Below are 14,343 nucleotides of genomic sequence, written 5' to 3' on the forward strand. Positions count from 1 at the left end.
ACACATAAAGATAAATGAATCAATGAATCTTTTTATAAAGTGGATACCATGAAACCTTCCATCCATATATCTGATAGTTAATTTTTTTTTTTTTTTTTTTTTTCCGAGACAGGGTTTCTCTGTGGTTTTGGAGCCTGTCCTGGAACTAGCTCTTGTAGACCAGGCTGGCCTTGAACTCACAGAGATCCGCCTGCCTCTGCCTCCCGAGTGCTGGGATTAAAGGCGTGCGCCACCACCGCCCGGTTAATGTTTTAAATAGTTACACAGCTCAAACGTGGTGTTTTTTTAATGGTGAGAACTTCCAGAATTCTTGCCACTTTTAGATTTTATACTACATTGTGTCATCTTGTCTCAAACAAAACATTGCAGAAGTTAAACTTTTATAGTTACTATAAACTTGCATGTGCTGCTTTACGTATGGTGGCTATGCGTGACCACAGTGTAGGGCTCCTCACCCTTTACCGTCATCATAGGCTGTACCACTACGCCTGTCCAATACAATCTTTTTGTTACCGTCATTTTGTTTTTGTTTTTGTTTTTTTTTTTTTTTTTTTTTTTTTGAGACAGGGTTTCTCTGTGTAGCCCTGGCTGTCCTGGAACTCACTCGGTAGACCAGGCTGCCTCTGCCTCCGTAGTGCTGGGATTAAAAGCGTCTGCCACCCCTGCCCAGCCCAATACATCTTTTTTTTTTTTATAATAAACTTATTGGGCTGTTTTGCTTTGACACTATTAGAAAAAGTCCCATATTGAGCATCACCTGCTTCTAAAGTACTCTCTTTTTCCTGTGTTGTTGAAATTATTTATATTTATATAACTTTCTCGTGTTCGGATAATTGGAAGCAAAAGGGAGAACAAATTCTATAGATAAATTCCACAAATTTATCTCTTTTTATCCAGTATTCATAGGGAAAATTTAAATGTGCTTTCTATATCAGTGATAAAACTAAGCCTGAAGTACATCCCAGTCAAAAAAAATAGACATAGTATTTATGAAATGGACATAATTAATATATGTTTAAGAGAGGTACATCACAGCCAAGAAAATTGACATAATTTATGAAGTATACCCAATAGATACTTTTATGCAAATGTTCTGGTTTTGAAGTGCTAAAAGTTGTGTTCGTTTATTGTTCTTTAAATTGTCCTAATAAAATTTATTTTTCAAGGTTTTTCACTCCATCCAGGAGACATGCAATGAACTTCTGAAGATAGTTGAGAAATATCAGCTAAGACTCAATGGTATGACATCATAGCTATCCGATAATTCCCATTTAAAATAATAATTGGTATATTGGTATACATTTTTGAAAATGAGCCCTTAATGGTAAAGTAGTTGTTTATTAAGCTATTTAGTGAAGTTTTATTTAAAATTTAAAAAATATGAATACTACAGTGACCTATTCTCAAAATCCCCAGTGTCCATCTTTTCCTTCTTACTTCCCTTAACACAGACCCACTTTCTTCTCTGGTTTTATTCTTGGTGAACTTTAAGGTTTGCTCCATCTTTCAAAACCTCTTTTGGCCCCTGCAGATTTTACAGTTAGTGCCTCATTCTTTTTTTTTTTCTCTCACAGGAACGTTTGATAATGTTGTTTGTATGCTCTGTAGCCCAAGCTGGCCTGGAACCCTCCTGCCTCTGCCTTCCTGACTGCTAGGTTTCCAGGCAGATCCCCCCACACCTGGCTTTTTTCCTTCTGCTCTTTCCTCTCCAGCATCTCTTGTCAAGGTCACAGGAAGGAAAAGCCAGTTCTCATCCCCACGGCTGATTACCGCCTCCTCAATTCCGCTCCCACAAGCCCACCCCGCTTTGGTCTTCCTCTCCAACTTCATTCAGCATCCTGCCTTTGGCGGGCTCTTCTCTGTCCCCGACCACTTCCGATTGGAACTTCATCACTGAATTTCTTTCTCTACTTCAATTATAGTGGCTTACTAGATGTGGCTACATCTCTGATCTCATGTCCTGAAACCCTTGCACTGAATTGTGTCGCTCTCTTTCACAACAGGCATATCTGCATCATATACTCCCTAACTTTTTTTAGATTTTTCGTCAAAGGCCATCGTTTTGAGGAGGCCTTCCCTTGATCCCCATACCTAAATTCAAACTCCCTCTCCTTTATAACTCCCCTGTGCTCTTATAGTATTCAGCATTCTGTATATCCTATCTATTGCTTGTTTTTACACCTAGAATATGCTCTTTTAACTTTCCTATTATTTACTAATTACTTCTTGCTTGAGGTCAGGTTATACACATGTCAGAGCATGAGGTCAGAGGACACCTTGTGAGAGCCTATTCTTTCTTTCCATCATGTGGATTCTGGTGATCAAGCTCAGGTCATAGGTTTGGTGGCAAGTGCCATTACCCACTGAGCCACTGTGCTGGATCTGATAATGCAGGAACTGGTTTTGTTTACTTGTGTGTCCCCAAACCTTAAAAACAATGTCTAGCATGTAGTCAGTATTCAGTAAATATTTGCTCATTAATAAATGCTTTCCTGTCTGTGGGTGACTCTCCCCTGCCCCCCCAGCACTCAGGAGGCTTGAGTAGGAGGATCACTCTGAGTGAGAGATGAGTGTGGGCCAGCCAGGTCAGTCTGGGTCACAATAACACACTGCCTTAAAAAACATTATTTTCCAAAGCTGTGTAAGTCAGGTTTACCATTTATAATCAAAATTCATAGTGAAGAAAAACTCAATATGGCATAATTAGGGAAGTTGTTTTTGTGTGTGTAAATATGTCATGCATTCTATATGTGTGCTTTTTCCAAGAAAATAGTTGAACTTTCTGTGGCAAAATTAAAAAACGATACAAAAAGCATGCAACTGAGTCAGTTTCAAGACATATCACTGAACTGTAGCTGGGGGTAACCATGGGATATAGTATTTGACAAAGGGAATGTGGTAATGGTTAGGTGGGGGGCGGATATATGAGGGAAGAAGAGATTTGGAGGACAGGGAACGAGAGTAAAGAAAGAAAACAGCCCATATGCACGGAAGAGCTTGTAACTAAGACTAAGAAGGGGAAGAACAAAGGAAACTTAGGGCCAGGTTACTAAGGGCCAAAAACACCAAGCTGTAAAAGGCTGCCATGACCACCGGACCATCACAGTCCACTGAAATAGAAATGTCTAGAAACACCGGCAACTTTGCCATGAAATCACTGGATCTTTCAGCATCTTCATGGCATGTCAGAGCAAGGAAGAGATCACAAGTACAGGCTTCATTGTGTACCTTCTCTTCAAACATGTGGTGTCTTGAAGACTCCTATACTCACAGGTCTTCTGCCGGTCGTACTATCAGACAAATGCAGCAGGTTAGGGCCCCGGAATGAGCCTGTCAGAGTGGGGTGTCTGTTGATGCTGGCAAGCTGGTCCCAGCACAAAAGCAGCACAGGTTGGGCTTCACCTGCCCCTTTCAGCATCCATAAAGGTAAGACTCGGCAATGATTTATGCTCTCTTTATACCTGAAAACGAAGTGTTCTCTGTTCCCAGAGAGCTTTAAATCCTCACACAAAAGTGATGATTTTCCCTAATATTAAAGTTATGAGCCGTAGAAAATTCATACCTCTCAAGAAATTAGAATTTTTTTTTTTTTTTTAATTTTCGAGACAGGGTTTCTCCGTAGCTTTTTGGTTCCTGTCTTGGAACTAGCTCTTGTAGACCAGGCTGAAGCAATTAGAATGTTAACATTATTCCTGAATGAAAATGAGGGCATGACCACTCCTAGGTACGACTGAGAAGGTTTTTATTGTAAATATGAGGGAGAACACAGCCAGAGACATCTGGAAGAGTCCAGGCTGAATGGGTCAGCAGACTGAACCAGGTCATGGGGGTGGGGGTAGAAGAGAGAGGGCAAACAATGAACAGAAGTCCAGGAGCACAGCCCAGAGAAGAACCAGGAGCATATATAGCTAAGACAGCTGTGTTACATAGGAAAAGACACCAGGGGTAAGGGAGTCAGGCAGCGCGTGTTGTGAGAAGTGCTGGGAGAGGTATCCAGTGTCTGCTTTGATGTGTGAATCCACCTCACTTAGCCATTTGTCCTGGGTTTCTTTGAGACCTCCCATTCCAGCCTTTCATTGATGATAGGGGTCAGCACAATCTCTAACTGTAACTACTCAATCTGTAACAACTTCTGAGCTGAAATAGGGTGTCATTGTTGGGGCCCAGGAAGACAGGAATGTTGGTCAAAGGACAGAGAGGGAGAAGGAAGTGCAGGCTTAAGGACATCTGTTGGGTTTCTTGTTGTTTTGTTTTTGGATTGTTTTGCTTTTTGGCTTGCTGCCCAGGTTCTGCGGGACCACCTGGGGCTAGTGAAATGCAGGCTGCTGTGAAGCAGTCTGGGATGCAGGTTCTGCAACACCCAAGGCTGACACGTTGCAAGCAATATTGAAGCAGTTTGCAATTTCAGTTGATTGGAAATCTGCTGGATAGAGAGAGACTAGGGACAGAAAGTAAAGTTAGGGAGTTTAGGATAAAATTTATATATTGGGTGTACACTTGACATTTCTAGGCCTGTGGTCCTGGTAACTAACTGGAGGAAGGGAGGAATTCCAAGTCAAGGGGAAGGGGTAGGGGGAAAGCTTAGGCTGTTGATTGACAGGAGTACTTATCTGGAGTCCATTTGGTTTGTGAGAGGCATATCCAAGTCTCATGACTCCCTGAAGCTTACAAGAATTTACGTTTATAAAAAAGAAATAAAAGTTTTAGACTGAAAGACCCCCGGTAGAGACCTTCCCTCAGGTGGAGACCCCGGACCCACAGACCAGGCCGAGACCACGAGTCTGCTAACTCCGTGTCCAAATTACCCAAGCGCTTGCAAACAGCATGTTCCAGACGGGCAAAGTTAGCCTTTCCACAGCAGGCACGGGCTCACATGTTAAAGTGTTCTTCCTTCCTGTGCAAGTCTAGTACAGAGTTATTGTGAGAATCTCAGCACGTCAGGGGTGTGTGTGTGTGTGTGTGCGCGCGCACGTGTGCATGACTGCCATAGCACATATGTGGAGGGTCAGTTCTCTCAGCATGTCAGGGGTGTCTGTGTCTGCCATAGCACGTGTGTGCAGGGTCAGTTAGCATGTCAGGTGTGTGTGTGTCTGTGACTGCCATAGCACGTGTGTGCAGGGTCAGTTCTCAGCATGTCAGGTGTGTGTGTCTGTGACTGCCATAGCATGTGTGTACAGGGCCAATTCTCTCCTTCCACGTGTGAGTCCCAAGGATTGAACTCAAGCTGTCAGCACTGGTGGCCCCTTTACCTGTAGAGTCGTGTCTCCTGCCTAGTGTATGTTTTAAGAAAATGATGAAATGAAGCAATGAACTAAACTGTGATTTTTTTTCCTCTAGTTATATCAGAGGAAGAAAATGAACTCGGGCTCTTTTTAAAATTCCAAGCAGAACGGGACACCACTCAAGCTGGTAAAATGATGGACGCAGCTGGCAAGGCTCTGTGCTCTTCAGCCAAGCAAAGGTTCACCTGGCTTTTCCTCCTCCTTCACTCTGTAGTCCTATCGTGCTTGTGACGTGTGTACTCAGTTCGCTTAGTTGGCAAAGAGAGCTTGTCATAAGGCATTCACGAGAAATGTGTTTGGGGAGATATATTTTATGCCTAGCTTTTAATTATTCATTTGCACTCAAAAGAATTACTTAAAAATTAATATTCTTTGTTGCTTGATCCCTAAAAGCAGCATTTAGAGCTACATTTCTATTTCTCAAATGGTTTACTATAATAGAGTCACAGAAGGGTTAATATTTAAAATGTGTTTCTGTTTTTTCCCTTTCTGTTTTCTGTGATGCTGACAGTCACCCCCGGGCCTCATGAAGCCTAGTGGACACAGGACCCTTGCACTATACCTTCCTCAAGTCACTTTTTTTAAAAAAATATCTATTTATTATGTATACAATATTCTGTCTGTGTGTTTACCTGTAGACCAGAAGAGGGCACCAGACCCCATTACAGATGGTTGTGAGCCACCATGTGGTTGCTGGGAATTGAACTCAGGACCTTTGGAAGAGCAGGCAATGCTCTTATCCTCTGAACCATCTCTCCAGCCTCTCAAGTCACTTTTGTTGACATATACTATCTATGATTAAATTGAAACTTTTTTTGTTGTTGTTTTGTTTTGTTTTTCGAGACAGGGTTTCTCTGTAGCTTTGGTGCCTGTCCTGGAACTAGCTCTTGTAGACCAGGCTGGCCTCGAACTCCCAGAGATCCACCTACCTCTGCCTCCCGAGTGCTGGGATTAAAGGCGTGCGCCACCACCGCCCGGCTAAATTGAAACTTTTTAAATTTTATTTATTTATTTATTTATTTATTTATTTATTTATTTATTTATTTTAGAAAAGGTCACTATGTATCCCAGGCTAGCCTTGAATTCATAAATACTCATCTTCCTCTGCCTCCCCGTGTGCTGAGATTAAAGACCTGTCCCACCAAACCAGCCTGGTTTTTCTTCTTTCTTAACTACATGCTTTCTACTTATTATTTCACAATGTTTAGTATAAAGATCTGTATTACAAAGACTATCTCATACACACACACACATATTCTCTAGATACAGCTCAAATCCTTGTAATACAGAAAGAATGAGAACACTGACCTCATCAGGTTCTGCAGTGTGATGTCTGGCCCAACTTTATTCTGCAGTGCCGTATTAATGTAGAAATCCTCCTTAAAAGAATTGAGCCACTGTATTGAAAGCAGCCTTAGCGTAGCTGGGTTTGATTTGTGCTCCTTACATACCTGTGTTCCTGTCCTCACTCAGCTGTCAAGAACTGTATCCTCCGTAGTTCTCCTAGCATTTTAATATAAACTTTAAAGCCCTGCTTCTCCCTACAATTGCCAACTGAGCACTCTGTGAGGAGTCCTTTGTGGTCTCAGAACTCTTTTTAGATGGTACACATGCCTGCTGGGTTATTTATCTGAATCAACACCCGCAATGCTACCAAGTTATGTTTCCTAAAGTTAAAAGGGGTGGACCTGTAGGAACATCTCTCCTAGAAACTCAGTCTGCTTTCTAAATCTTCTAGGCATGCTTGTGACTCAACATCGTGGTAAATACATGTTGCGATGTGTCTAGAATTTTGTTTACAGATGTGCAATCCTCTGATCTTTACCTCTCTACTATTAGATTGGCCTTGTGCACTCCTCTGTCTCGTCTTAAGCAAGAAGTAGCAACGTTCAGCCAGAGGGCCGTTTCTGACACCTTGATGACCATCAATCGTATGGAGCGGGCTCGCACGGAATACAGAGGAGCCCTGCTGTGGATGAAGGATGCATCCCAGGAGCTCGACCCAGACACCTTAAAACAAGTGGAAAAGTTTAGAAAAGTAAGAAAATGTATCCCTTTCCTTTCTTTTAGTTTTGTCCATGTCTTTTATGTATGTAGGTGCTCTGTTTGAATGTCTGCACACCGAAAGAGGGCAATGGATCCCATTAGAGATGGCTGTGAGGCCTCCAGAAGAGCAGAGCAGCCATCTCTCCAGCCCTCCTTTTCTTGACACTAACATAGAGAACTAGTGCAGAATAATTTAACAATGATAATAAAATATTAGACTTTTGTTTTGTTTTGTTTTGTTTTTTTCGAGACAGGGTTTCTCTGTGGCTTTGGAGCCTGTCCTGGAACTAGCTCTGTAGACCAGGCTGGTCTCGAACTCACAGAGATCCGCCTGCCTCTGCCTCCCAAGTGCTGGGATTAAAGGCGTGCGCCACCACCGCCCGGCTTAGACTTTTTTTTTTTTTAAAAAAAAAGGATCTCATTGTCTAACCCAGGCTGGGCAGGAATGTACACTCCTGCCTAGTTTCCCGAGAGCTGAGATTACAGGTGTACACAACTGCACACGTAATAGGGTGGTGGTGGTGTGTTCTCAGCTGTAAACGGTGACATAACTCTAGCAAGCACAGCTCACTGACTCCTGAGCAGTCCTGTGAAATAGGTGAGTACTCACCCTGCAAAAGAGCAGCCTCTAGTCCTACTCCCTTGTAACCCTTGACGACAGCATTTAGTTCCTGAGAGTGTCTGGACAGCACTGAGAAAGCACTGGAGCGCTGAATTCTGTATTTTCAAACTGCTACGTGTACATAAAACAAAGGTACAGATTCCTGTCTGGCCCCTTTCCAAAATCTTGCAGAGGTCTGGCCCTTCGTCCCCACACAGCCTTCTGACACTCGACTCCTCTCGCCCCAAGAGTCTTGGTGTGGCTGCCACCTCCTTCCTGTACAAACTTTACCCCAGCTCGCCAAGGGCCTGCCTGGGGGTTCAGTGGTCGTTCAAATTCTGTTCACGTCTTCAGTACGTTTCCAGACTGCGAGTCCCTCCTGCAGTGATTTTTCCTTTTCTCTGCCCCTCCCTGCCTGACAGCGGTGAGGTGAACACTTGTATGTCACCAAAGCTCAGTTCCCAGAATGGTGCTTCATATACTGGACAACTTGTAAATATTAGTTAAGTCAATGAATGGATAAACATTTCAAAGTCAGTGTTTATGTTGTCCCATGACATTTATTAAGAAACAATTTAAGCCGGGCGGTGGTGGCGCACGCCTTTAATCCCAGCACTCGGGAGGCAGAGGCAGGCGGATCTCTGTGAGTTCGAGACCAGCCTGGTCTACAAGAACTAGTTCCAGGACAGGCTCCAAAACCACAGAGAAACCCTGTCTCGAAAAAGCAAAAAAAAAAATTTAAATCTATAAATACCTCAATGATTTAGAAATACTAATGCCTCCCAACATTTGACCATGACTTCTACTTGTTCTTCTAAATTTATTACATTTTATTTGTGAAATGCACATGTGTCAATAGAATATGCTTGTCCCTAAAACTTATTACATTTATTCATTTATTTTGTGTGTGTGAGAACATACCACAGCATACATACAACTGACAGGACAACTGGGAGTTCGTTCTCTCCTTCTACCTTGTGGGTCCCAAGGACCAAACTCAGGTCACCAGGCTTGGTGGCAAGTGCCTTTGCCCACTGAGCCACCTCCTTAGCCCTTCCAGATTTTGCTGCTATTCTTACTATATACATTACATATCCTAAACATTTTAAACATCTATTTTTATCTGGGGCACTTGTTTTCTTCTCAACTAAGTGATTTTCATTTTTCCTCTCAGATTTTCTCACCTTACAGTTAGCTATCGGATGCCAGTGAAGTGACTCCGAGGGTTAGAGCGTCCACCTCCAAGTCTGACAACTTGAATTCCATCCTCAGAACTCACATAGTGAAAGGAGACAACCAACTCCCACGTGCTGTTCTCTGACCTTCACACACACATGCCCCCTGCTACACAAACGAGTAAATATTTAAAAGATAAATATAAGAAAGAATCACCTACAATTGTCAAAAAGTAGCTAAAGTCTCTCTCACTAATCACGGAATGATAATGACAGAGAAAGGAACTGTTACAATCCCATGTGTCTGGAGAAACTAATTTCAGGCCCATTAGATTTCCATCTTTGGTACTGGTGATAATGGGCTTTTTTGTGACTGCAGGTACAGGTCCAAGTGAGAAATAGCAAAGGTTCTTTTGACAAGTTAAAGATGGATGTCTGTCAGAAAGTGGATCTGCTTGGAGCCAGTCGCTGCAATATGCTGTCTCATTCTCTCACTACTTACCAGGTACCCGCCCTCCATGGTCAGCATGTTCCCGCAGAAGAGATAAGTCGTGAGATTCCTTTTTACAAGTTGTCTAATGGTGCAAGAAAATCCATGTCTTGGGCAGGTTTCTGTGACGGTTGTAAATGAGACAGAGAACCAACCATAAGGCTCTGAGAGAGACTTAGAGACTGTTTATACTCTAATCTCACACTGTCCTCTTTGGGGTCCTAGCAGGAAAGACTTAGAGACTCTCTGAGGCTGAAAGGGGGCACGGTAAGCCAGGCAGTGGTGGCGCAAGTCCTTAAATTACCAGCACTCGGGAGGTAGAGGCAGACCAGTCTCTGAGTTAGTGACCAGCCTGGTCTATAAATTGAGTTCCAGGACAGCTGGGGCCACACAGAGAAAAAAGCAAATAAAATTAAAATTAAAAAAAAAAATAAAAAAAAAAGGAAAAGAAAGGAGAAATGGTGAGGAGGTAAAATTTAAGGCTCAAACTCTGGTTACATATACTTTTGTTTGAGGCAGTGATAATGTAAGTGCAGCCAGCTGTAGGGGCATACAGGTAATCTCAGCATTACAGAGCACAGGCAGGAGGACTGAGGGTTCACATCCAGACTCTGTCACCAAACTAAACAAAAGAGTAAAAAGAACACCATAGCCCAAAAAGGTTGAAAACTTTTGTATCAAGTAATGAATAAAGAAAATGAAGCAAGGTTCATTTGTGATAGCTCACGCCTTTCATTTCAGGAGACAGAGGCAGATGAATCTCTGAGTTTGCAGCTAACCTGGTCCACAAAGCAAGTTCTAGGGCAGCCAGAGCTGTTACACAGAGAAACCCTGTCTCAACAAACCTAAATAAACAGATAAATAAAATGAAACTAATGACAATTAAGTAAATGATAATTTGGGCTTAAAAACCTAACTTTGCCCAGTCGAGATCATGTACTCCTTTGATCTGCCTTCCTACGTGACTAAATTCTCAAGTCTCACCTGTAGCGGAATTTTCCTTGGGCCGCCAAGCAGCTCCCAAATAAAGACAGAAACTTATTATTAATTATGAAGGCTCAGCTTTAGTATAGGCTTGCTCCACCTGCTCTTTTAACGTAACCTCTTTCTATTCATCTACGTCTTCTCGGGGCTTTTACCTTTCATTTTGTGTGTCCTGCTTTTCCCGCTTCTTCCATGTCTGCCTGTCTGGCCCATGCCATCTCTTTTTCTTTCTTCCCCTGAGCCTAAACTCCTCCTACTTACTCTCCCTGCCCAGAAGTCCCACCTATATCTCTTCCCTTGCTATTGGTCATTCTGCTTTTTATTAGACCAATCAGGTGACTTAGACAGGCAAGGTTGTTAAACAAATACAACACATCTCTATATAGTTAAACACATATTATCAACATAAACAAATGCAACACATCTTTGCATGGTTAAGCAAATATTCTGCATCATAAACAAATACAACACATATTTACATAAACAGATGCAATCCATCTTTGCATATTTAAACAAATATTCTGACATAAACAAATGCAACACATCTTTGCATTGTTAAACAAATACCCCAACGTGCACTTAATGTTGCCCTAAAGTCACGTGAGTAATCTACGATGAATGCTGGCTATTTATAAGTAGTAGTTGCTGAGTTTGCTGTGTACTTGAAAACAGCAAGTAGAAAACTGTATTTGAATAAAGAAGGACTAGTGGAAGGAGGTAGTTATTCACTGCTGTCTTAAAGCAATATGCTTAACTCAGTTTAGTACTATGGAATTCAAGACTCAAGAAAAGATGAGATGAAATGAAAGCCATGACGATCTGTAGTTCAACAGCTAATAGCTCGGTGCTTCTCTGTCCTCGCTATTCAGCCTTTGTCTTGGGACAGGAATCTTGAAGCAACAAGAAAGATTACAAATTACCTGAGTTAGTTAAGTAACACATTTTGAGGGATCAAGTCTTTCTTCAGCCCCCTTAATGAAAGGCCAAATTCAATAGGAAATATTTTCTGTAATGAAAAGATTCTTATAGGGCAGTGGTGGCACACACCTTTAATACTAGCCCTCAGGAGACAGAGGCAGGTGGATCTCCGAGTTCTAGACCAGCCTGGTCTATAGAGCTAGTTCCAGGCCAGTCAAGGTTACATAGTAAGACCCTGTCTCACAAACCAAAACAAAACATTCAAAAAAAGATTCTCATGGATCAAGATGGCTCAACATGTGAAAATGCTTGCTATCAAACCTGATGACCTGAATTTGATCCCTGGGACCCACATGGTAGAAGGAGAGAACCAACTCCCTCAAGGTGTTCTCTGACCTCTGTAGGCACACACACATAAAAGCTTATATATGCTAACATAAAGATTACACACATGGAGATTCATGTTCTTATGCCTTTGTTTCTGCTTTGGAGTACATTGGTTTTCTTTCTCTTCCATCTTAGACCCATTGGTTTTCTTATTGTGAGCTATAGTCCTTCTCTGGTACATGTCTATGCAGACTCGGGTGCAAGCTAACTTTAGTGAAGAACTGTGAGCCAGAGTTCCTTCTGTTCCCTATACTTGGACAGTTGGGTCAGTTCCTGTCTGCTGTTGAACACTACAGCCTCAAACAGTCTTAGAAGGGGCAGGACTGTAGTGTTCTCTTTCCTTTTTCTGCAGAGAACGTTGCTTGGGTTCTGGGAGAAAACAGCTCAAATGATGTCCCAAATCCAGGAGGCCTGTGCTGACTTTCATCCATATGACTTCATAGCTCTCAAGGTATGTCTCCTGGGTTCACTTCAGCTGTATCACACTTTATTAGGTGATAACACTGAAACTGCCCTTAGCTAAGCTAAATTCCAAATTCATGAAACCTTGGGAAACATTTTCCCCTCTCTTTAGGATCTGTACCCTCTAGGTTCTGAAGTCACCAGTTGCACTAAAATACACAGGGACCTTGCACGCTGAGGTACTGGTGTGACAGGAGAGGGAAGAAGAGTAGAAACACAGGAAATGCAGAGCTGGAGGCGGTGACTCAGTAATATATATATATGGAAGGAAGGGAGGGAAGGAAGGAAAGAAAAGAGGAAAGAGAGAAAGGAAGGAAAGAAAAAAGAAAAGAAAAAAGAAAAGAGTTCAGCTCTTGCAGAGGACCCAAGTTTGGTTCCCAGCACCCATGTTGGGTGGCTGACAGCTTCCTATAACTCCAGCAGCTTTGGGGCCTGACATCATATTCTTCAGGCTCTGTGGCATCTGCACACACAATTAAGAATAAGTCTTTTTTAAAAAGATGTATAGAATGTGAAATTTACTAAAAAAAAAAAAAATTTAAATATGCTGGGCGGTGGTGGAGCATGACTTTAATCCCAGCACTTAGAAGGTAGAGGCAGGAGGATCTCTGTGAGTTTGAGGCCAGCCTAGTATACAGAGCGAGTTCCAGGACAACCAAGGTTACACAGAGAATCCCTGTGTCAAAAACCCAAACAAACAAACAAAATCCTGAAAATACACAGGGGTTATCAAAATCTACAGAAAGGAAAACAATTTAAGTAACAAATGATAGAAAGGCAGACCAGATTACCTGCCTGTCAGTTTTAGAAGTTTAAGGCACATTTCCTTCTTGCCTTTACCCTGATGTCACAGTTGAGGTTCCTGGCGCTCAGATCACGTAGCGTGGCCCTGACATGGGGTGCGACTGCAGCTTCACAGAGAAACAAAGGAGGATATGTGAAAAGTATGCTCATGCGTGATTAGTTTCTCCATATTTCACAGCGCCCAGTCACGTGTACTATTCAACAAGGTCATGCTGTGGTGGCCACTCCTTCAGTTCTGATGGGCCAGCTTTAAATGCCTTTTAACTTGCCATTCTTGCTTCAGCTGGATGAAGTGTCTGTGTGTGCGCGCACGCGTGCATGGATATGCGTATACACAGGTGCCTGCAAACATTAGAGGTGTCTGAGCCCTCTGGAACTGGAGTTACAGGCGGTTGCGAGCTGCCTGATGTGGGTGCTGGGAATTGAACTTGGGTCCTCTGGAAGGACAGCATGTGTTCTTGAACTGCCGAGTCATTTCTTCATTCTCCTTTTATAGCATGATCAATAAAAAACCAGAGACAGATATTGGGGTTCAGCCTGAAGGTCAGAAAAGCAAAGCAGCCAGCCACTGGCTCTACTTCAGTCCAGAATGGCGATCCTGCCTCCAGGAATCTCAGAATGAGACTGTATCTGAGAGCTGTCTACTCCTGTTTTATATTCCTCTCTAGTGCTGGGATTAAGGGTGTGCACCACTACCACCTGGCTTCTGTGGCAAACTAGTGTGGCTACTGGGATTAAAGGTGTGTGCCACCACTGCCTGGTCTGTAAGGCTGACCAGTGGGGCTGTTTTACTGTCTGATCTTCAGGCACGCTTTATTTATTAAAATACAAATGAAATGTCACTACATTTTTTAAGTTTTTCTTTTTTGAGAAAGGGTCTTATTGTGGCCTTGAACTCAGAGGGCTTAGACTGGGATTAAAGGCACAAACCACCGTAGCCCACTCATTTTTTAAAAGTCATTTTACAAGTTAACACTTTTCAGCCCCAAAGCTGCCCTTGATTAAAGGTTATTTGTTGCCTTTTTTTTTTTTTCAAGACAGGGTTTCTCTGTAGTTTTTGGAGTCTATCCTGAAAATAGTTCGACCAGGGTGATCTCAAACTCAGAGATCCGCCTGCTTCTGCCTCCCGAGTGCTTGGATTAAAGGCATGTGCCACCACTGCCCTGCTAAAAGTTGCTTTTTAAATTTTTCTAT

The 14,343-nt window shown here is 42.6% G+C and overlaps 1 protein-coding gene across 7 annotated transcripts in view; it reads left to right on the forward strand.

Moving 5' to 3' along the window:
- Ica1l (islet cell autoantigen 1 like) overlaps positions 1-14,343 on the forward strand; it is a 69,659-nt gene that overhangs the window by 17,516 nt on the left and 37,800 nt on the right. For 5 of the 7 annotated variants that reach the window (XM_057758834.1, XM_057758837.1, XM_057758838.1 and 2 more), the window contains exons 3-7: positions 1,167-1,239; positions 5,338-5,461; positions 7,122-7,320; positions 9,484-9,609; positions 12,236-12,334. In XM_057758834.1, coding sequence (XP_057614817.1) covers positions 1,167-1,239; positions 5,338-5,461; positions 7,122-7,320; positions 9,484-9,609; positions 12,236-12,334 — 621 coding nt within the window. The remainder of the gene's footprint in view (positions 1-1,166; positions 1,240-5,337; positions 5,462-7,121; positions 7,321-9,483; positions 9,610-12,235; positions 12,335-14,343) is intronic. The other 2 variants (XM_057758835.1, XM_057758841.1) reach the window with 2 other exon arrangements.

The sequence above is a fragment of the Chionomys nivalis genome, chromosome 26 (genome assembly GCF_950005125.1).
Source record: "Chionomys nivalis chromosome 26, mChiNiv1.1, whole genome shotgun sequence".
NCBI lineage: Eukaryota > Metazoa > Chordata > Mammalia > Rodentia > Cricetidae > Chionomys > Chionomys nivalis.